The sequence below is a fragment of the Sinocyclocheilus grahami genome, unplaced genomic scaffold, assembly GCF_001515645.1.
Source record: "Sinocyclocheilus grahami isolate Dianchi unplaced genomic scaffold, SAMN03320097.WGS_v1.1 scaffold36.1, whole genome shotgun sequence".
Lineage (NCBI taxonomy): Eukaryota > Metazoa > Chordata > Actinopteri > Cypriniformes > Cyprinidae > Sinocyclocheilus > Sinocyclocheilus grahami.
In genome coordinates, this window is record NW_015505215.1 from 2,369,933 (window position 1) to 2,394,321 (window position 24,389).

Genomic DNA, 24,389 nt, shown 5'->3' on the forward strand with positions numbered 1-24,389 from the left:
TAAAGGAAAAAAGAGAAAAGAACACCCCACCAGCTCAGATTGCCTGAGGCATTCTGCAACCAGGAAAATAAAGCTGGAATGTGGGCAGGCCTGGGGTTTGTGTGCCCCGGGGCGGGAGAGGGTCCGCGGGGCCCATATTTACTCCAAAGCTGGAACCGCTGGGGGGTTCTCAGCACTCTGACAGCACAGAGTCAGAGACCCCAGCCTGATCTCCTCTATCCCCTCGCTTCTCACCTTGGCCTTCTTCATAATAAACTCCCACTGACATTTTTCTTTCACCCTGCCTCTAAAACCGATCCTCCAAACAGTTGACAAGGCAGGCATCTTTTGAAACTTATGCCTGAAACATACTCTACAAAAGTAGTTGAACATGGACACTTAGAGATAAACAAGCTTGATTTCATGTATTGTTCCGAAATAGTGCAAAACTGCATGAATGCACATTGAATTCTCAGCACTGCCACAAGGGGTGCTATAATGGGAGCAGAACAAGAATTTAAACACAAAAATTATTAAGTTAGATCTTATTAATATGTTTGTAGTTAGCTACCTGAATAAAAACTGTCAATACAATAATGACAGGCATTTTAAGCTCTCTCTACTATCCCTCAGAGGGATAACTAACAAAAAAAAAAAATGTCTCGGGGTTATTATTATAATGCCATAGTAATGCAAGAACCCAAGCATCTCTTCCATTTAAAGAGGCAGATCAAAAAAGTTTTAGCTAAAACATTCCCAGTTCCCAAATTATTATTATATGATCCAGCACCTCAAGCACGGTAGCACGAGACGCATATGGACGCGCTTGTGTTCTGTTTACGTAGCAGGTGTTGGCTTGTGTATTAGTCAAACAGCAGCTGATTCACCTGAAGTGATCAGACTGTGTTGGGTACTGTGTTAATGTGCACATGCTACCAAGAAGTAAGGCCATAAAGAAGTTCTGCCAAGCCTCAAAGCCTGACTAGCTCTTTAAGTCCAGCAGTCCTCCTTGCTTGAGGAGGCAGTAAAACAAACAAACCGTCTCTCATGGAAACAGTTGGACAAAGTGATGAGATTCCTCTATTAAAGTCCATGTAGGCTCACATAGAATTGTACACCATAGGAATACTACATAGATTGCTGATCCATTAATATTTCTATATAAGCAGGAACAAGTTGCTGCGTCTTTTCTTAGAGATAAACAAAATGTGTCTTTTCTATGCTGTTTTCCTTCTACCCAAGGGCCTTAGAAACACTCTGAAAAATGAAGAGGACATACAATTTACCAGTTTAGCTCATGAATATTAATCTTGTGATATGACATTTGCCAATAGTCATGTCTGTTTTGCCTTCTGTTTGGTCTTAAAGTTGACATTTTATATGGTCGGCTACAATTCTTTTAACAAGGCTCTTGAAATATAATTTTTTGGGATTATTTCGCAAAAAAGGGGGTTCCCCTGCTTCTACTCTTTTTTTCTCTTGTTCTCTTTCTCTTTTGGGTGATTATGGGTCCCTTAGAGTGCTCTATAAATAGCCCTGCAGGCTCTAGTCTTCGCGGCTGGTGTCTCCTCCAGCAGGGCCCATAATGAGACATACAGGCAGCTAAGGCCTAGCAACACACCCAAGAGCTGCACATTACACAGCCTGCAGTGTTACGACACCAAGAGAGGTTTCATTCCTACCCTGTGGAATCTCATACAGTGACCTACTTACCAGCTACGTGATCTTCAGCCTGGGCGCAGGGCTTAGTGGTAGGTGTGCCTGCTCATAGGTCCTATTGAGTTAACATTGAGTTTGGACTTTGGAGCTCACATTTAAACACAAACACACTTGGCAGTGGATCAGCTTTACTGTACAGATAGGAGTCACCCCTGGCCACCATGACGAGGTAATTGCCACACTAGTGCACACTCTCAAGTTCAAAATAAAGACTACTTTCACCTCCTGCAGCAACAACAACTTTCAAACGGGTTTCAACCTACACACACACACACACAAATAAACCTTGAAGCACTCCAAACTCCATATTCATAAGGTCTGGTCCTTGGGAGTATCTGAGCACCATTATCTGCCTCAAAATTCAAAATGGTTGCAGGTCAGAAGCATCAACACAGGACACCCTTCTGATTTTACCCCACAACAAAAAACCTAACCATACTCAGGGAACATCAAACGCGCTCAATGTAGCACAGATACTACAGGCTGGTCTATTTAGACCGATCTCGCTATCAACTACCTGAATTTAAAAGGCAGAAGGGTTTATGTTTTACTGTACTTTTGGTGGTTAGTGATGTATCCATTGGGTAATTTTTCCACTATTTAATAACAAATGGCAATCGACTGATGGTTACTGACATAAGGTACACAAAGTGTAACAATGCTAACGACCTGTCCATGAGAACATTACTACCTTCAGGGACAAGACCGTTTTTTTGCTCTCAAATAAATAAATAAAGGACTGGTTAATAGAGCTCGTTAAAATGTAGGAGAGACAGATGACAATAAGACCCAGGAAATGTCATGCGGTGGGAGCTACAAGCAAAGCACCGTGGGTGATGGTGCGACCCCTATCTTCTCCTCCTCACCCCACGAAGAGCACCCTTCACCTCCAAATAAACTGTAGTAATGATTTTGTAGTAATGCACCCCCCACCACCACCAAAAAGAAAGCCTCACGGACACACATAACCCCTCCTCCACCTCTCTGTTAATTACTGCAGACATCCATCCACAAACAGCGGCAACAGACACCACCACACACAGCAATTACTGCTGAATCTTTAATGCACTCTTTAAGCAACTCTCTCTGGCTCTGTGTCTCTCTTGGGCCAACCACAAACCTGTCTTCTGGAACCACAAACAGAGGGGTGACAGTGCATTAGGACAAGGATAAGCAAAAATAAACTCACATTGTATAAGCTCTATTCAAATCCAAAAGCTCCAGCAGAAACATGCTTTCCCCTTCTCGCTAATGATCGATTCAGTTCTGCACAGATGAGCTGCAGGTTTTCTTTTTGTCTATCTGTGTGCACATGTGGTGATTAGAGTTAGTTGTAGCTGGACACAGCTGAAACTAATGCAGGATGAGTGTGAAAATTAATCTCTAATCTTAGCTAAACAGTAACACATGCCAGACATGTAAAGTCTGAACATACTAAGAGGTCTATTTATAAAATGCATAAGATGCACCTGTGCTATAATGTAGAGCCCAACTGATATATCGTTTTGCCGATTTTATCGGCCGATATGAGGCTGTCGCAGATATATTGGTATCGGCGAATATGCCGCCGATATGCCACCGATATGAAATTTTGTTTACAGAACATAAAACGCATGATAAAATGCTTGTAAATGGTGTAATTACATTTGATTACGTTTGTCCAGCAGAGTGCGCTCCATTGTTTGCTACTGGCGATCTTGGTTGAAACGCTTTAAAGCTAAAGTGTATGGAATACCATTGAAAATTTGAACGGCTATATCTCCATAACGGCGTGGCGGATCCGCACCAAATTCTGGGGATCCCTTCAGCTCAAGAAACCCTTTTGAAGTCCGAATCGAGTGTATGTCTTGAGGGCCCCTTTCGAATGAGACTACCCCCACGTCGATAGCCCCCAGGGTCCAGGAGTTACGGGCAGTTAAAAGTCGCGGTTGAGCACCGACCGATCTGGCGATCCTGTGGGGCTACCAACATGCGGAGATCATGGCCCCCCCCCCCCCCCCCACGAATACACATAACCCCTCCTCCACCTCTCTGTTAATTACCGCAGACATCCATCCACAAACAGCGGCAACAGACACCACCACACACAGCAATTACTGCTGAATCTTTAATGCACTCTTTAAGCAACTCTCTCTGGCTCTGTGTCTCTCTTGGGCCAACCACAAACCTGTCTTCTGGAACCACAAACAGAGGGGTGACAGTGCATTAGGACAAGGATAAGCAAAAATAAACTCACATTGTATAAGCTCTATTCAAATCCAAAAGCTCCAGCAGAAACATGCTTTCCCCTTCTCGCTAATGATCGATTCAGTTCTGCACAGATGAGCTGCAGGTTTTCTTTTTGTCTATCTGTGTGCACATGTGGTGATTAGAGTTAGTTGTAGCTGGACACAGCTGAAACTAATGCAGGATGAGTGTGAAAATTAATCTCTAATCTTAGCTAAACAGTAACACATGCCAGACATGTAAAGTCTGAACATACTAAGAGGTCTATTTATAAAATGCATAAGATGCACCTGTGCTATAATGTAGAGCCCAACTGATATATCGTTTTGCCGATTTTATCGGCCGATATGAGGCTGTCGCAGATATATTGGTATCGGCGAATATGCCGCCGATATGCCACCGATATGAAATTTTGTTTACAGAACATAAAACGCATGATAAAATGCTTGTAAATGGTGTAATTACATTTGATTACGTTTGTCCAGCAGAGTGCGCTCCATTGTTTGCTACTGGCGATCTTGGTTGAAACGCTTTAAAGCTAAAGTGTATGGAATACCATTGAAAATTTGAACGGCTATATCTCCATAACGGCGTGGCGGATCCGCACCAAATTCTGGGGATCCCTTCAGCTCAAGAAACCCTTTTGAAGTCCGAATCGAGTGTATGTCTTGAGGGCCCCTTTCGAATGAGACTACCCCCACGTCGATAGCCCCCAGGGTCCAGGAGTTACGGGCAGTTAAAAGTCGCGGTTGAGCACCGACCGATCTGGCGATCCTGTGGGGCTACCAACATGCGGAGGACGGCGTTTGAGAGGGCTCCTCGAGCTGAAGGGATCCCCCGAATTTATTGGAGATCTGCCGCTGCGTTCGCGAGATAGTGACACCAGCCAACCATTTCACTTCAGTAAGGAGGTCTCTTGTTCAGGCAGCCGCATTCAAGCGGTGTTAGACACAAGTTGCTAACTAATTTGTGCGGTGGTAGCTTGAGTCTGTTGAATGGTGATTTAGCGCTACGTTTTTACCTAGTTGTTGGGACACAATGCTATTAAGCAGCGGTTCTTAATCCTGTTCCTCGCGACCCGCCGCTCTGAACATTGTGTATGTTTCTCTTATCACTTCAGAGGTTTGTTCTATTCAAGTGCCCTGCGAAGTGGACTTCACTGGATATTCTGCCATGATTCCAGTTCGAAGGGAACGCACATGTTACATTCAAAACAGGGGTGGGGGATCTTCCCAAAATATCATATCACGATCTTGTGACACAAAATCACGATCCACGATCTAAGTTTTGAGATGTACTATTGAGAATATCTAGAGTGGAACAAGCCTATGACTTTAGGCTAACTATTTGAACAATTTAAAACACAGTATTGCATTAAACAACCAAAATGGATATTAAAGCCTGAGTTAAACTTTAAAAACACTGCATCACTGTATAAATCAAATATACGTTGCTTCTTATTAAAGTTATAAAGTGATTCATTCAAGAGCAGTGAGTGATTTTATCTGTCTTTTGTTGTTTGATTAACACTAATGATACAGACAGCAGTAGGCTTATTAGGCTGCTGTCTCTTTAAGAACGAATGCACGGATCTAATATACCGACATGCATCCGATTTCTTTCCAAATTGTTTATGTTCACTTAAGACATAACTGACTGTCTTTATGTAAATACTTGGCAAGACAGACATTTTGACATATTATTGTGTATATTTGACCATTTATGCGCATGCCTGATACTCCACATACTTTGCTTGTTCGTGTTAGCGCCGCCTCAGAGCGTGTGCACAGAACACACCTGGAGAACAGTCTCTTTCGCAGTTAATGTGCTTTTAATAACACTTTTTAAAATAAAGCCTGTTCCACAGTAGACTGCATTCAGTCACATTGCATGATTGGACTGATTTGGATGTTAAGTTTAAGAGATGCGAAAGCTTACCGCTTGAAATGATTTGGAACAACTTGCGAATATACAATATTTAAAAACGTAATAAATATTTAAAATATATTAATTAAAAATATATAAACAAAAAATACCAATTCAAAATGTGAAATCACAGCATCTACTTCTACTTTTCTACATTCCGATGTGCCGATCAAAAAATTATTCTTCACTTGAGTTTGAGTTTTTGTTGTCCTGTGTTTGCATGTACATGAACGAGGTGAAATTCTAGTTTGATAGCAGCTTTATGACCTTAATAAACAACAATGATTCAATTACAACATCAAGCTGATAATCATTTGTTTCATAGTAATAGTGTGCTGAAAACCAACCTACAAAGCTTTGATTCACCCTATAACAGACTGACAGTTGCTGATGACGTGTGCACCTGAACTTGCATGAAGCCGGCTTCTCTGCCTCGTATCCTCTTTCCAATCTACTTGTTTACTTGATGCAACTCATCGCAACGCTGCATTAACAATGCTCCGGCTCCATTTCCAAAGCCTCCTTCATGCAAGGCTGCAAGACACGGACATGCAGATTTATATGGTTTTGGGGGTGGGTTTTGTTTTTTTACAGATGTGTTCTATAAAGGTTAACATGCACTGGAAAAAAAGCCTTGGCTACAAACTGTGTGTTTTTGTCAGCTGGGGGAAGAAGCACAGAAAAAAAGCCCTCAGCCAAGCCATCAAGTTGAACATTGAACTTCACAGTAGTAGCTGCCTTTCTATGCCTCTCCTTTTGATGTTACCTCCAAAGCAAGGGATCAAAGGCTTGGAGTGTGGCGTGGGGAAGTCCCAGGCTCTTAGCCTGGCAGCCCATGATATATGCAAAAGTCTATGCCAAAAAGAGAGAGAGAGAGAGAGAGAGAGAGAGAGAGAGAGAGAGGGTGGGAATGCAAGCTAGAGACAGCAGGCTTGTATGGAATGTGGCTAAATAGTGTGCTTTACTTTAAGGAACTCTGAGGTGATGCAATCACTCCTTTCTGGGTCTTTTACAGTGAAGTGTTGAAAACAATGAGGGCATGCCGAGAGAAAGGCTAAGGCTTGTGGGTGCAAAATGTGTATGATATCTCACCGATAGATCCACTACTCCACCCCCTTTCCCTCTCATACATTGTGTCATACTCACATAAATATACAATAAGACGTCTGACTTACAAACACTGGCCATAAAATGCTGTCTTTCACAAACCGACACAAAGACAGGCACAAGACCCACACATATGGATACAATAGGCTCAGCTGAGGTGTGTTTAAACCAACTAACCCCTGCTTGAAGATTTTGCACACATACATGCAGAAATATAGGTCTACACGTGCATGCACACACACCCTTTCCCCAGAGCTACAGGATTAAGAGGTCTGTCTGGCTGACAGCGAGCCCTTCCTTCCCACGTACCCTAATTCACTCCCTCCTGCCTACTCGGCCCCTCGGCCCTGTTCTGCCAGCCAGGGAGGAGGACACAACTGAACTTGACATCGATCTGCCTGAGCTTTTCTCAGCACCACACACACATGCAGAATCACACACGCCACAATACAAAATAATTGTGTCTGCAAAGAATGAATGGGGGACGGTACTGAAAACAGAAGAAATGCTGCAGGAATACTGATGTTTAATATGCCTGATAAGTTTTCTTTTGAAAGATTTTTTTTTTTTTTAAATAGCAAAACATGAGCTTTGTACTGAATCTATATTTGAAATTAATTTATTTGAAAACATCTATGAGTTGATAAATATTAATGATATTAATGACTACCAAAAAAACTGTAAAATGTTGCAGAGGCTACTGTAAACACTGGAGTGGTTGTGCGAACAAATCAGTGAATCATTTTTATTTTTGTACTTTAATTTATTTGAAAACATCTATAGTGTATTGTTTTTAACTAAATATTCATTGCACAATCAAATAATACACGTAAAATGATGTATGGACTTCTGTGAACACTTGAGTGATTACTCAAACAAATAAATAATTTTTTTAAAGGTTCATTGAAATAAACAAAATGAATGAACTCATTAACTAAAATGATCCTTCTCAAACCTAAAATCACTGTAGGACACCCTACAGTTTTAAGAACTTTTATATGCGGCTTTTGCAGGTCCTTGAGATCATAAGTGTATCATTTGGTACAGGATCACTTAATGAGGAAAAGAAAAAGTCACATTTTCTCTGGACCTTGAATTCTCAAACATTCACTAGGTTGTACACAACGATATCATATATACTGCTCTCCAATCCTGACCATTTTACTCATTCCCCTTCACCTGTGTTTGAAAACAGCATACGTGATCCTTTTCTCAAACGGACACACAGATACTGTCTCTGACCACCGTTACCGGTCGTAGTGGGTCAGAGTGTGTGTGTGGCTCCCCGTCAGGCAGGCCATGCCAGTGTCTCCGCTCCAGCACCAGATTCTTTAAGAGTCATGGCCTTGAGAGGGAGGAAAAAATGAGCGTGGATAATAGGCCTGTTGTTAAAAGAATGGAGGAGAGAAGAAACAAGTGAAAGAAAGTGGGAATGGGAGGGGAGGAATATTAAAGACAAGCAGATCCCGTTTCACTTTCCAGGTCATCTGCACTTGCTGTCATTATGTAAATTTGTGCCAGCCAGACACCTTTGGCCTTTTGGACTGCACCACCTCTCACTAGTTTATCAGACAATGAACATCACAATTCTAAAATGCAACGGTAGAGTTCAAAATGTTTCTTAAGACCTGTGTGTTCTGTTTCACGACTTCATATTTAACTTTACATTATTTTCCTTATGAAAAAAACAAAACAAACAAACATGTAAAATAATGCTGGGACTTCTGTAAACAGTGAACTGATACACTTAAATGCTGCTCCTCTTTAGAGAGAAAGGCCCCATTTAGTTGTGCACCTTGTTCAGTCTTGACCAGTCTGATTGCAAGGTACAGCTGAAAATGACAGTAAGAAAAATAAAAAATGAGGGCCCATGTTTTAAAATGATTATACTTTCATTCATCCCTAGGTTTTGCGGGCATTGGGATGTGTAGACACGTATAGGTAGATTTGCCTATCGTATTTAGTGTCACCATCGGGGCCTGTGCCGGCAAAGCTGGGCTTCAATTTGAGCTGCGGTGATGGACGGCTAATGAGAGTAAAAAAATCCATCCCGTATAACAACAAAATACCACTGACTCTCTTGATCGCCGTGTTCCCGAGATGAGACGGAAAAAAAGGCGGAAAAAAAAAGGGAGCCAGAGGAAGACAGGCAGGGAATGAGAACGAGGGAGAGAGAAAGAGGGAGAGAAAACTCACAATGATGACACGTAAGTGCAAAGAGCGATTAAGGATTTACTTTCAAAAGGGTCTCCATTGATCTTTTTTGATAGACCTGCAATAAATCAAACCAGATTGACTCACATGAGAACGAGGCCTAATCCTTTAGTCAGATCCAGAAGAACTCAAACCAAACCAGCTGTTAATTTAGGCTTTACAAGATAAAGCAGGCGAAAGCCAACCTGATGTACCCTAGGGCAAGGGTTTACATCATCTCTGTAAAGCAATCAACTTATTGCCAGTTTGGAGAGGTAATCAGAGTGCACACTGGGAGGAGAGAGAAAGACGGAATGGCAGGGGAGGAGAAAGTAAGAAAAGGTCTAAAAGGCATAAATAAAGAGGCTGTATGAGAAAAGCAGACAGAGAATGAAGTTGGGGGAAAAGACAAAGAGGTCCAGAAAACAGGCCAAGGGTTATTGCATGCTAAAATGTGTAGCTATGCTAGAGATATGGCGAAATATGAGAGGGAGGCAGCACTGGCTCTATTTCTTGCCTGGGCACCCTGTAATTTCCCTGTACGTTGGCCAGTGCCACCTCGGTCATGCCCGGTCAACCACACCAAGTCAGCGCCATAGCCTGCCATGCTAATTAAACCAGTTATTTTTATTTGTTTGAGCAATTTTTTTCTTCACCAAACTTTATTTTTCTGCCGGACGGAATGATCGAGACGCGCCATCCTGTCTTTTCTGGTTACTTTTCTGATGTCTTTTTCAGACCCACATCCTGTTTGTGCACGATTATAGGATTGGAGAGACATAGATATACTTTACTTTTGTACTATATAGCCTACTATACTTTTATACTTTTGCGAGAAAAAATATCACACAATAAAATATGTAAACAATTTATTATTTATATAATCACTGTTATAGTTCTACCATTATTACTAGCATTTAATACAATTAAAATAATAATAATAATAGTCTACAATTTATATATATATATATATATATATATATATATTCATCTTAATTATTATTATTATTTTAATAAAAACAAAAAAATACATATAGTATATGTAAGTATGTGTATAAAAGATATAAAAGATAAAAAAATAAACAAGGATGTTGTTGATTTGTTGTTGGCAGTGACAGGGATGCATCATTCAAACACACCCAGACATGTATCCACTCATTAGGTACCATGTCCTTGCCTTTAATGTTCTGTTTAGTACGCACAACAAGATCAAATCTGAAATCCAATTCCAGGCCTGACCAGGGCCTTTCACTTTAGTTTTGAGGGAGCCTTGAAAAAAGCCAGGCTTGTAGTCTCTGGAAAGTGTCCAAGAGAAACTGAGGCTCAAGAGTCCAAACAAAACCCCAGGTGAAATCAGAGTAAAAGCAGGAGCCCGCATCCCCACCTCTCTCCGACACACTGCCTGCACACAGGGATCATTCAGACTTTGGGTGTCTGCTCTACTCAACTAAATTGAAGTTAAAAGAGCCAGGGGTTTGACACACATGTGCACATCCATGTAAAGAGCTTGGCACTTCTGCAGCGCTCTGTTGCACCTACTATCTTTAGTGCTGAACTTAGGCTGCCCCTCCTCCTCCTTTTAGCGGGTGTACCACTCAGCCTCGTGCCTTCCACCATCCTCCCCACGGGTCACACTTTTAATTACATAGAAACAGTAATCCCATCAGACAGATGGCAAACAGGCCGTCACCCAATGACTTTATGCCCAATTGAATCATTACTGATGTTATTTGCTAAATTATAGCAAAACACAACAACACCGCCAAGCGGGATTTGCACGTGAAGCTAGCGAAAGCAGATGTGCCCTCCTGTCGAGCATCTGTGACAGAGATCAAGAAGGCGTGAAGACGGGAAGTGGAAAGTCGGGTCTGTTTTAAATGAATAATATTCTAATCAGTGTGAGCAAATGCAGAACCTTACTATCAGTTGGGAAAAACAAACAAAAAAATATGATTCCTCTACCGGACAAGACATTTCCAACCAACTTTGTTTGGTAAACCACATAACAAGCGCAACTGAGAAGTGACTAGAGTTCTTTTCTTAAAAGAGGGAGCGTGTTTGGTTTATGGGCTTTGCTCAGCACTGCCGTTTGTCTTTGGGGAACATCCCAAGAATCCACTCTTTCCTGAAAACCAAGCACCAAGCTTCAGTCCACAACCTTGCTGCCAGAGCCCATTCATTCTTTCTCTCACTCACTTACGCGTCTGTCTCTTTTCCTCTGCCCATGGCTTCTGTCAACAATTAGCGGTTGCCTCTTCCAGAGTCCCAGACCACAGCACCCCGAGCGTTAAACTATGCAATCTCCCAATCAGTCCCTAAACATAAATTACAGTTTGCGACATCGTTTGGGAAAGAGACATACCTCTGTGCCAATAAACAAACAATTGTTTTTGACAGAATTAATATAAAACTCCAAACTTAGTCAGAGTCATGACTATATGAGCCATAGGCCATAAGAAATTCAATAAAAATATTTGGAGCCTGTATTCTTGGCTTGCAGCAGGGCTTGATTGCTCACCTGTTGTGTTGCTTGGTGTTAATGTATGTCTGATCGGTGCATGTTCTGGCTGGGACCCAGAGTGTCGTATTCCATGCTGGGTGGCTAGACCTCATGCCACAGATGGGAGCAGTTCCTCGGCCCAACACTGGAGCAGTAAATCTACATTTAACCACTGGGGTACAAGCCACACCATAACATAACACTAACATTTTCCATTTCATAAAACACAATGAGGCAAAGGCAGAATTACATCTTTGCGCTCCCAGACTTAGGGTTTTAATTATTGTTTCTTAGCTACCATAAAACAGGGGGCACAGGGTCCTGGCTTAAGACAATAACTCGGACACAAAATCCAATTAGTTTAATCCCAGCTCAAATTAGTTCGTATAGAATAGCTGTTTAAAATACTTGTCCTCTGCTTGGAACTGATAAGACTGGCAGCTTCTCTACAAACTGGAGCAGTTGCGTCTAGAGGCATGTCCGTTGCTGTAAAGTGATCCAAGCAGCACCCACAAAACGTCCAAGCTGTTTGTTTTAATTCTTTCCTGACTATCGGTCAATAGGACGCTGCATGCAGTTGTTCTTGCGTGAAGACGTGGTAGATATCGAGCTGGAAGAGGACCTCAAGAGCGCTGCAAAGGGGACTTTGAGATTCCAAACAGTATGCCTAAAAAGACACAGTGGGATTAGTCATAATTTCTCGTCGACAGTTGGGGGGAAGCCGGAAATTACTAACATAGATGCAACTGAAATAAGAGGTTTTATAAAATAGCCAGAGAGCTTCAAGGAAAAGCAGTCACATCCACCAATCCATCTCTGGTTCTCCGTTCTGTAATAAGACAGAAGCAACCAAATAAAATTTGCACACACTTAAGCAGCATCAGTAAGATCTGACCACAAAAAACAACATGAGTGGTTCTCCTCAAGTGTGCGGTTGCACTCCTGGAGTCCGGTCCCAGAGGCGAGTGAGTTGAGTATACGAGTGTGTAAGGCCGCACAGCAGCTGTGAGAACGGCACATGGCCAGCTACTTCCCTGTCGGCTCTGATTTCCTGACCTCACAGCCTGAGAAGCACAGTCAGGTGACCAGATCTAAAAACGTCTTCATGTCCTCAACCACCCAACCACAGACTCTTGGGCAAGAGGGCACCCACACACCTTTTTTTTTTATTTTTTTTTTTTATTCCCTTTGCTCACCATGTTGATAAAAGACTTTGGTTCAATCTGCGGCCGAGCTCTGTAAACCGATGCCTTTTTTCTCATAGAGCTCCCCGGGCTGTGACCACCGTGTTTGCATACCACAAATCTTGCGTAACCGTCAAGTGGTTTCTCACCAACAAGACTTTACATTAATGGAGTAGAGGATATTCATCCACTCTAAATCAATAGTGTGTAAGCCAGGCAGATTGATATGCCTCAGGAGAGGAACTCTTGTTTAGTAAAGTTACAAAAAGAGAAAGTCTCCAGATAGAGGGACTTTCTGTTTACTATCCTTAAGGGGAAGACAACAGTTCTGTTCAAAGGGTTGCTCAATACCTTCGTGCCCTTCAGAAGGATAATGAGATGGGTGGAGATGGGCATGCAGAGGTGATGGCGAGCCACCCATCACAGTGGCCTTAGCTTTGCGTGCCTTGAGTAAATAGCAGTTTCTACACGGTAATTGTAACTTAATTTTAAATCGAGGAGAGTTCAGGAAGAATGTCAGAGTCAGACTAGGTCAGTGAGGACCCTACTTCAGCTTGACTAAGCTTCTGACCCAGTACTGCTTCCTCAACCTGTCTTCCTCACACCCTGAGCGATTTAGTTGGTTGACTAGTCATGATTGAAGACTCTGGGGGTGTGTTAGGCCACATTCGGTGAGCCGCCTTGTGGAGCGTGGCACACTTCCCGGCTCATTTGAACTGCAATCCTGCTCTTTTGCTCTCAGTGCATCTTTTTGTCATTTGAGAGCTCATGCCCCATTTGTATTATCCACTCAAATGACAAGGGGAGGAAGAGGAAGGGGGTTGATGGGGAAAAGGAGGGGTTTTGGGGAGTCGTCACAAGGAGACAGCTCCAATGAAACACCCCCGATCCCCCTGGTTGAGACAAACACACTAATACTTAAACCCACACACACATTCTCCTTGACTAATGTACCACGACACTCGTACATCACCCACAAATTGGCCAAATGAATTAACCACGGCCCCTGGTTAGCATTTCAGGCTTTAAATGGATTTTCCCTCTCCTGGCCTAGCCAATAATTGCATTTATCCATCTTGTTGAAGCGCAGTTTACACACTTGCTAACATCATGCCAATCCAGGCTACATTTTCTGCTCCAACGGCAGAAGAGGAGGAGATTTGTCATTGGATCATAACAGGTAATTCAAACAACAATTAGTTTGATAACTCCCCCGTATGTCAATGTCTGGCTTCCCTTTGATGGACCAAGCCCCCCCCCCCCCCCCAATCCATCCGGCTTACCGAGATGAATTGAGCTCAGCTGCTTTTCAGTACTACTCATCCAAACCACTAGGCGCTAACAGCTAACAGAGTCCCAAGTAAATGGGACTTGTGACTACTTTTCACACACACATAAACAAATGCATTCTCTGCAAGCCCGACACAGCACTTGTGTCAAAGGCTGCTGCAAAGGTCATCTGTGCACTCACAAGTGTTTGAACAGTAGTGCATTAGACACTCCAGGGCCCACAGAACAATTGGGCTATGTAAACACTGTGGCACTTCCTTCCCCGCAGACCTTAAGATCTGAGCTTAGACAGCCCACTATACGAATTCCTGCTCTTGCTTACCGCCAAACATCTCACATCTTCGTCTCCCATACCATAAGACAGAACACACAATTAAGGAACATCATCACGTACATCTTTCAACACAAAGAAATGAACCTGAGAAAATGTCAAGGCCTCTGTATCAAAATCACTTCATTGTTGAGTTGTAAGCTTTCATGGTTCTTAACACAGTTCTCAAATAATGGATCATTTTTCCCCTCAATGACCTGAAATCTTTCACTTTGACGCCCCATGCTATGACAAAGCAGGCAATTTATCTTTTCTGATATTTGAAAAATGCAAAGTGCGACAGCCCATAAAGATACAGGTGCTGTAAAGCTGATGATAAAGAAAAACTGCTGGTTCTAAAGGGCATCTAGATGAGCGTAACGCTGCCGCTGTCGCTTGCCTATTCCACACCAGCATCGTTTAAACTGATTGCTGGCCAAAGAAAACAGCTCCAGGTCAGGATTAAACTCTCTTTCCTTATAAATCACTCCTACCCATCGTTAAATATTTCCGTTCAGCAGATAGCCAGTGGAGAGAGATCACTATTCACTATGACTGGCAAGCAGTCGTCATCTCTATTTAACTCGGAAGGCTGTTGAATTACACCTCCTCTATGTCAGTGTTCAGATCTTAACTCTGTGAAAGGACATTGGCTGCAATCAGTAACCACATCTGCCACCTCTGGCTAACACTGATCAGACTCACGGAGCCCTAGGGGCAGCCGGTCAAAGATACACCTCCATTCAATTATACCCCTCGCTCACAATGCAATTGACAATTCGTTCAGCGAAGGAAGTCAATTCCCTGTGTTTCGGAATCGACCATACTGAGTGTTCTCACCCTCTAATGAGATGTAGCCAGCGACAGTTGATCCAGGCTAATCCTTAAGGGTGACAATGTACAAACAAACAAACCAACATTTCCTACAGTCTGTGCTAAAAACATTTTATGTATGCGCTGGAGGTGTAGACAATTCCCTCTAATTTGATGTGAGTCTCAATGTGAGATTTAGCCTCAGACACATCAACAAGACAAAACTGGTGACAAGCACAATGCTAATCAGCTGAAATATGATCTATACTGTTTGACAGCCATTCAGCAGGATATGGCCAGTGAAATAGCATAATGTAAGGCTCCATGCATGCCATCGCACACCCATTATTTAATGCAGGGGATCGTTATCTTCTGATCGACGGGAAGACCTGTACCAAAAAAAAAAAAAACTCAAATTCTTGGTTTCTAAAGTTCATAAAGCACCTATCTCTTATAAAGCATACAAATATCGGCCTGTTGTACCTCTAATCTTAATATAAATCCCCGATTAGTGGATTAGATTCTTTCTACCCTGGTAGAAAATCTCCTTCACCTTTTGTTCAGTTCTGAATGCAGAACCTTTTGCTAGAAACAAGCATGCAATAAACTCATTAGTGAACAGACAAGCACACGCGCATCCACACACACGCACACACTCTGGGCCCTGCTCAGAGCTTATCCCTTGGCAATTAAAAGTTTAATTAGAAGATTAAAAATACATGGGCTGAGTTTTATCACCTATTGCCTTCTCAATTATGTGCTTTACCCATACAAAACACTCCCGACATATCTACAGGATTTAATGCAGATTATCGAAGAAAACAGGATTTCACATTCTGTAATGCAACATTATAGAATCTAATTTTGCAATCAGAGCTAGAACACAAACTTGCTGGTGTGACACTAAATTAGCTCACTTCCTTATCAAAGACAAACATTTCACAGGGCAGAATAATAAATACAGAAGCAAAACATTGATTGGTCAGGCTTCATCTTTTTTTAGAAGCTTCAATCACATGCCTTAATGAAGGTAATTTTGTCCTTTTTTGTGTTTAAAAATAGATGCAGATAGGTATTTGTTTTTTATGTTGAAGTTCTGTGCAGAAGTTTCATTTAAAAAACGTACGTCAGCAACAGACTTCCTGTGCAAAGACAGCGATGGTCACTCTATCAGGCCTTTTATCAGGTGAGAATATTTACCACATACTCAGTCTGATGTCATTGTGTTTTCCGTATTACAGGTCCACCTGACATATGACAACGCAATCATTATGTTTTAAAGTCTGATAATGAATGATGTACAGTAAAGAGACTTTGTGCCAATGAACACAAGGCGCACACGTGCTTTTTCACTGGAAACTTGCACACTCCTATCATTAAGCATACAAGTCAGATGGCAGCTCCAGAGAGCATGTGTGTGCACTTTGGCCCAACCCGAGCATGTTCCAATCCAAACAAAAGCCCAGTGCAACCAAATTCCACCAGCGTCACCCAAGCCTCTAAGCTGGAGAACTTCCAGCCGACATTTTGATGACGGAGTGGGAATCAGAAAGCATTAATAACTTAACCTGATTCATAAAAAAAAGTTTAAAAGGGGGGGATGCCACACACATGGCCTGTTCATCAAACATGACTATAAACTTGTCACCTCCTCCTTGTTGATTTTCAGTCCCTGCTGTGTTTTTTCTTTCCTTCATTTTTTTCCTTAGTAGATAAATGTGAGGCCTGGGGGCTCTATTGTTTGGACATCTTACCAGGAACTGTCACCACTCTCATTGCCCCCACATTAGCAGCAATTATGCGCCCTATTCAAACTGTCTTTGTGCATCTCCCTCCTCTTCATCTTCCATCTCCCCCACTATGCTACGGCGGGCAAATCGACCCCGCTTTTTCGCGCTTTTCCTAATCCCCCATTCCAGTCCACCATGCTGCACAAGGTACACTCCTCTAAAACAAGCAAATGAAAACATTCCTTCAGAGCAAAGCAGAGATACAAAAATGTTCTGATTATAAAATCTAATATTTTATATAATATTTTTAGTGAATTCTGTCCAACAAATGAAAATTCCAATTCCCTCATATTTTTTGCGTGAGCACAATAAAACAAAAAAACACGTATTTTAAATGTAGCAAATTGTACAAATTACAATATTTGTTTCCCTTTTACATTTTTTTTATGTTTCACAAATTTTCATAATTGTGCTTCATATATTTTTCATGAAAAGGCTTAATAGTCTGCATACACTGTGACAACATGCCCCACTATTGTCACAAAATGTGTTTAATGAAACTCTCTCCTGGTCAATAACAATGGAAATATTCAATAGCTTTTTTAAGCCAGGATTTTAAAGTACAGTATGTGCCAATACAGAAAATGATTTTCAAAAATAAGCCTGAAAATATTTCAGTAAAGCCCTTGCATGTATTTATAAAATATTTTATGATCTAATGATCTGACTCTTTCTTGAAGACTTTCTGTACTTTACTGTAGATGAAACTACATCTATGCAAATATATGCAGATTTCACAGCTTTGACAAAAAGCAAAAAAAATAAATAAATAAATTGCTGGCTCTTTTAACACCTAATTATTTACAAATGTATTTGTTTATTACGATTGAAAATTAAATAATCTGCCAAAACATCTAAAAATTAAGGCAGATGCCATCACAAGCACTTTCATAGATTTGGAAATTGTAATAAATTCTTGCACTAAATTGATATTAAAAATCTCTTTAAATAGTCCTCAAAAGGCCTCAACACTGGCGCTCTCGCCCCCATCACACACCCCGTCAGTAAAATCTGCCCGTCATATAAGAATTAACATGCAGCTATCATACAGCTGCACAGGCCTGCACACAGTGCATTAGAGAAAGAGTCATTTCATTTCCATGTTTCAGGAGCCCCTCAATGTGTAGGCCAGCAGCAGGACTATATTTAACAGATGACAAAAGTTGCATTCCAGACATACAGTACGATCTTTGTGTTGAACTTTGAGCATGGAAATAAATGGTGAAGAGGAGAGAGGTGAGGGGTGGGGTCAACAACACACAGCTGCTAAGCCAATGCAGCTCCATGAGATGCAGAATTTACAACAGCATTTTTCTAAGTTCCCCATTTATCAGTTACAGGACAGGATTGCGTTTGCAGCTTTAAAAACAAACGCGACGGAAATAAATCAAGAAGAAGACAGAAACATAATTCTCAACTGTGGCATCCGATAAAATTTGAAAATAATTGACTATTTCTATTTATTTGCGATACCATTACGAAATTCTTAAACAAGAAACCTTCATTAACTATTGAACTAGTGCAGAACATTGTGTATACACAACGCTGCCTTAAAAAACAATCAGTGAGAGAAAAAGAAAAAGCACCAGGTTATTTTCACACACGATCATAGAGAGCAGCCTGCCAAAACCATGAACGTAAGACAATTGAGCACAGTAAGTAGAAAAGAAAAAAAAAACCTCAGTAAATATTTACAGCACAAATCTTTTCCATTCATTTACCAAGCACTAACAAAACCGTACTGTACTCTTTCACGGCCCACCCCCTCCGACCCCCCCCACCCACATCTGCGATTCATTGACTTTACAATTTACCACATGTCGAGATGGGAGAGGTCGGGACTTTATCTGAATCATGACACAAATATGCGAGTGATTTATTGTTTTAAAAACCATGGGCCGATTTAGTGCAACTCCACTCTTCCTGAGCATTACTCCTATTGGCAGACCATGAACAATTACAGTTTGGACTAATTAAGCCCTGAGAATGTGCTGTGCGCCGCTAATGTCTCACAGGCCCTGCTTTCAGTTTAATGGTGCCAAACTTTGCTCCCCAACTTAACTCGCACAAATCCAAAACAGATTGCACTTTTTTATGGGTGTTTATCAAACCCCAGCAAACAGAAACCGTTTGTTTTTGTTTTGCATGTAGGATGGGAAGAGGAGAAAAAAGACAAGGAGGAGAAGGAAAGAGTGGCGGAGGGAGAGAAAGAGAGAGTCTTGCTTCCGCCATTCTTTGTAAACAAAAGTGATTTGCAAAACAAAAGGATGGCAACCTTCTATATAAACTGGGAGTGTATTTTGTGCAGAGCGGCACAGAACGCGAGCGCGTAGCTCGGTGAACCCCCTGCGGATAGCAATTAGGGGCCATTAACATGTAAAGCCTATTTGATAAGGTATGAGTCTATCCCTGTAAATCCGCATTAAACTATCTTCTGCACCTCACACGACAGGCTATTCAACACACATAATCCATACGATAAAGCATTGTTATTGACCTCTTAGCCTAAAAAGACTCAGCCATGGTTTATTAAAATTTGTACATGCAGGGCTATATGAGGGATGAATGCATCTTCGGAAAAAAAAATATGAATTGATTTGAAACACAAAATCAATTTAGAATTTTTTTAATTAAATTATACATTACATTTAAAATTATTAAATTTAAAACTATGATTTAAAAAAAATAAATATCTGCCTTGCATCTCCTTTTCTTTGCTCTAAATAGCGGAGAGTGCATTTGGGTGCTGCAAGTTTGTCTTTTTTATATTATGTTCCCTTTTTAAACTACGCATAATTATACGTTGAAACCTGAAACCTCTGCCAAAAGTCTGCAGGCCTAAGGAATTATGGGGCCAGGGGTGGCTTCAAATATCTTAACATTCATAAGTCAGAGAGGCAATAAATAAACCCAGCGGATTTACGGGCATTAAGCCCCCTGCCAGAACGAAGCCGGCCAGACCTCTGCTCTACCTCGCTTTCTCCTCTCCACAGACCTGTTGAGGTGTGATTTTAGCCTACAGCCACCCAGTTAACCCAGCACCTTTCCAACCACAACACACACGTAGAGTGTGTCCGCAGCCGTGTGTCTGCCATGCAAACTGCTCTCGATGAAAGGGGGAAGAGTGGCTATTGTCTGCCGTTTTTAGTGAGGGAAAAAAAGAGGATCCAGGCATTGTCGATAGAACGTCATGGCAAATTGCTAATTGCTACCAAATCATCGTGAAGCTTTTCCGATTGAGGTTGTTGGAAATACAAACTCCTGTTATTACAGCTCTCGTTATTACAGAGGTCAGACGAATTAAACTTGTTCCCTCCCTCCCTTCAGTCAAACACGCACAAGGGGAAAAGCATTTCATCACTATTGCATGAGTGGGCCATCAGGGAAATTCAGCTGACACATGGCCCATGTAAATTAAATATATATATTTTTTTAATAGTCACATCTCTGATATCAACCAGTAGAGAAGCATCCTCCATTAAATAAACCCTTACAGATTAAATAATGCGGCAGTAGCAAATTTATCCTGAAGACAAAACATCGGATCAATACATAAATGTTTGAAATGCAATAAAACGGCATCACCTGTTTGTCTCATACAATTTAGAAAAAAAAAAAAAGGAAGGAAGGAAAATGCTAAGAAATGCTAAAATGTACATCATTGGCAGCTAAACACAACAAGCCTCATGCATTCGTTAAACAGAGCGACAGCTAATCGATGCTCAGGTGAATTATTTATCCTCTACTTAAGTAATGCGTTTATGAATACAGCGGCTTTCAACTTCAAAGCGGTGTGGGTCGGACGCCCAGGCAGCTCATAGGTAGCAGACCTCATTGCACAGAAGCAGGGTGAAGGGCTACAGCACAATGTCAAAGACTGAGATCTGTAGGCCTGGTTACAGTAAGAGATCAAACATTACAACATACAACTATAAAGAAATTGACTATATCTATGGGTATAAAATTTAGGCTAGAGGGTCAGAACAGACCTGGACTGACTCCCACATATAGGGGAGGATTTCAAACAATGATCCTTACTTCCGTGAGAGATCGCTAAATATATTCTCGGTAGCCAACAATGAATAAGCCAGCGATTTAGACAGGGCTCCATCCCAGCAGGGAGAGGAACTAACAGACTATGAACTCTGGTATCAGCATCTGTGAGATTCTTCACAACCAACCATACAGAAGACACGCTATATGTCAAATACTTCCTTCATATTCTTACTAATCAATGCACAATTGCAGTGGTCATACTGATGCTTTCATCATTTCTGTGCTTTTGTTTATATGTGAATGTTTCTAATATGCATTTACATCAGTAAATAAATTATCAGCAAGTGAAGAACAGATTCAGCAAAAAGGCATGTATTGGGAAACACGCAATCTCCACCACAAACACAAACAGCCAGAGATGTTTCTACAAAAATGTCTCACTGATACAAGAAACAGCAGAACGTCTTTAAAATACCTGAAGTTAAATCCACAATTTCAGAACAGTACATTTTGAACGTAGTTATTTACTTAATTTCAGGTTACACCACATGTCATTGTCATAAAGCATACCTTCACGTTTCAGATTAAGCCTGGAGCTGATTATGAAGATCAGAAATGACAGCAAGATCCTACAGCACAATTTTCCTTATTCTTATTATGTTACATCCACAGCAATGACATTTAAAAAAATATATTGTGAATAAAAATATGAACCTACTAAATCAACATGAATTCTTTCTGGTGCCAGGAAAAGTGCTGGACAAATATGCATAACTAAGCACATCTGATTTAAACAACATAAATCTGTATTTACACCTACATATTAAGCATATATTCTCATTACATGTTATTCGACATTATGCATGCTCTAAATGAGAAGTCCGCCATGCCATGACAAAAAGTAAATGTAAATATAAAACATATTATATTTAATGTGCATTTAATTTCAAAATAATTCTGACACTACCGTCTAATATTTTACTACACACTATGTCAAGTTTGGAATGAGCAATATTGTGCTTTCATTCTGCGAATCACAAATTCATTGACAGCCTTTCACTAATTACATAAACATTTCCCATGATGCTCTTTGGCAATAACGTTTATGTGCATTGCATTCTGTAAATAACACCAGCAGTATTATGTCAAGCTCGGATAAATTAGTCATAAATTAGCTCAGATAAATGACTAATGTGCCATTTTATGTGGCAGACTGTAAAAATGTTTTCATCATCATGTCATAACAGCATCTTTGTTTCCATCCGTTTAAACTGTCACAATCATTTCTGTCATTTCCACTCGATTTTCTTCAGCAGTAATTCAATTCAAAGTGGCAGAAAAAGCGCAGATTGTAAATATAGCACCACTCTGATTTCATTTGAAAAACATTAAGGCTGCAATTAAACTTAAAAATATAATTTTTAATGGTTATATGCCTTAGAATAACAGAAACGCTTTTTTTCCCATGTGTAAAAAAAAATCATAACAACGATAATAACGACAGTAATAATAATGCTATTATTATAAATGCAAACATTCTTGTACATTTCCGTTTTAGAAATTCCGGAACACCCGCTACTGTAAATTAAATGTCTAATCTAAAGCAAACGAGCTAATCCACTAGTTATTCAAGTGCACAAACAATTCAAACAAATAATACTCTAAGAATACAGAATCTAAAGCAAAGAATCTAACCTGCCAAGTGTGCACATATAGCCGGGGGAAATAAGAAGAAGAAAAATAACAACGGAGATAAAAGTTGCTGTGGCCGTGAGTTTGTGCACTTCACGAAAGCACATTATGTGTTCCACTGTAACTTTACATGCCGCACGCGCGGCTCTGTCCACGCGCGACAGTGGATCCGCGCGAGCGGCGTGCAGCCGTACAGTGCAGCAGAGAGAAGTGTGGCAGAAGTTCACGAGCCGACCAAAGCAATCCCTAAACATGGACGTGGTGCTTTAGCTACGTGCATGACGCTACAGAAACACGTTAAAACACTTACTGTGCGCGCGGTGGGTGAGAGAGATCCGTTCGGGAGGTACGGGCTCGTGAGGTCGGGAATCATTATAAATGGATAGCCCGGGTACGGTGGGCTCTTGAACAGCCCTCCATCTTGCCTTTTCGCAGCTAACATGGCGGGGGGAAAGAAGAGGACAACTTTTAGTTTAAGTTACATTCCCAAAAAAAACAACTTTGTACGTGTGTACAGAAGCAAACGGAACCGAGGCACCGTGTTGTTGTCCAATGCAAAAAAAGATGATTTAGAGAAAACAAGCACTCACCCTCCTCTAAACTTTCTCTTGTTTTGTCTCTGAAACTTTCAGATCTAGGCGGAGGCCGTCTTTCCGCCTTGAAATGCAACGAAACACAGGGAATGCATTGAATAATCACAGCGGGGAGATCGTTAGCTAGTTAGCAGCGTGTTTAAACAAGAAACGTGCGTGTAAAGTTCTGCACAAAGTCGCGGATTCGCGGTTATTTGTCACTTACCTCAGAATCCGACGAGCTGTTTTGATTCGTTTCCGACTCGTTTACGAGAGAAGATTTGACATCTGCTAAATCCCTTTCTGCTGAGGAGTTCTCCGAAATCTTTTCCTCCTGCTCGCCTTCGTCTTTGAAGGAAATCATTTCATCGTTCGCACCCAGATCGTCCCCTCCACCGCCGTTCAGCTGCGGCATTTTTCCCGAGGAGCGCTAATTTTGCGGGGGGTCAAAAACACCCAAAAGTTTTGAAACCCTTGATCTTGGTGTGATCCCCGAATCCCGAGTTTTAAGTTTAAGGGACTCGCAGTGGCGTTTGGCTGGGTGAGTGTTCAAAAGTCAAAAAGAAGAGGGCAATCTTGGCAGAAACAGAAGCCGGAGACGGAGCTGAGGCGCTCGGATTGAGGGAGTTGAAGTTGGTCGGAGTGGTTTTCAGTTCAAAGGCGGCGCTGATTGACAGATAGAGAGGGATGGAAATAGAGAGAGTCTGGATTCGGGATTATTGACAGGGAGAAACACACAAGAAAAAAAAACTAATGAGATTCAAACAGGGAGGGACTTGAAGTGACGTTTTCATAAATAGAGAGGGGCAGTAAAAAAAAAAGTACTGGAGGGGGAAAGGGCTTGAACGAGAACCACAGAGAGAGGGAGAGGAAAAGAGCTTTTGGTGAAGAGCAGGACAGTTAAAGCGAGTCGCCCCTGTTTGCTTTTGTACAGGAATGAATGGAAACATAGGCGGAAGACACTTGTGCGATAGTCTGCTTGTATCTGATTCTGAGCAGCAAAACGGCTCAAAGCGATTGGCTTCCTTTTTTCTGCACTTGTTTTCAGTGTTGGTGGGCTGAAATAATCCCACTCACTCCAAACATGGACTC

General features: G+C 41.4%; 1 protein-coding gene across 1 annotated transcript in view; it reads right to left on the minus strand.

Moving 5' to 3' along the window:
• Window positions 1–24,025, minus strand: part of LOC107581564 (transcription factor 7-like 2) — a 70,999-nt gene extending 46,974 nt beyond the window's left edge. Inside the window, exons 1-3 of the mRNA XM_016267170.1 lie at window positions 23,524–24,025; window positions 23,316–23,382; window positions 23,036–23,160 (exon numbers count right to left, since the gene is read on the minus strand). Of these exons, the coding sequence (XP_016122656.1) occupies window positions 23,036–23,160; window positions 23,316–23,382; window positions 23,524–23,712 (381 nt within the window). The 5' untranslated portion in view covers window positions 23,713–24,025. The remainder of the gene's footprint in view (window positions 1–23,035; window positions 23,161–23,315; window positions 23,383–23,523) is intronic.
• Window positions 24,026–24,389: the final 364 nt, after the last annotated feature.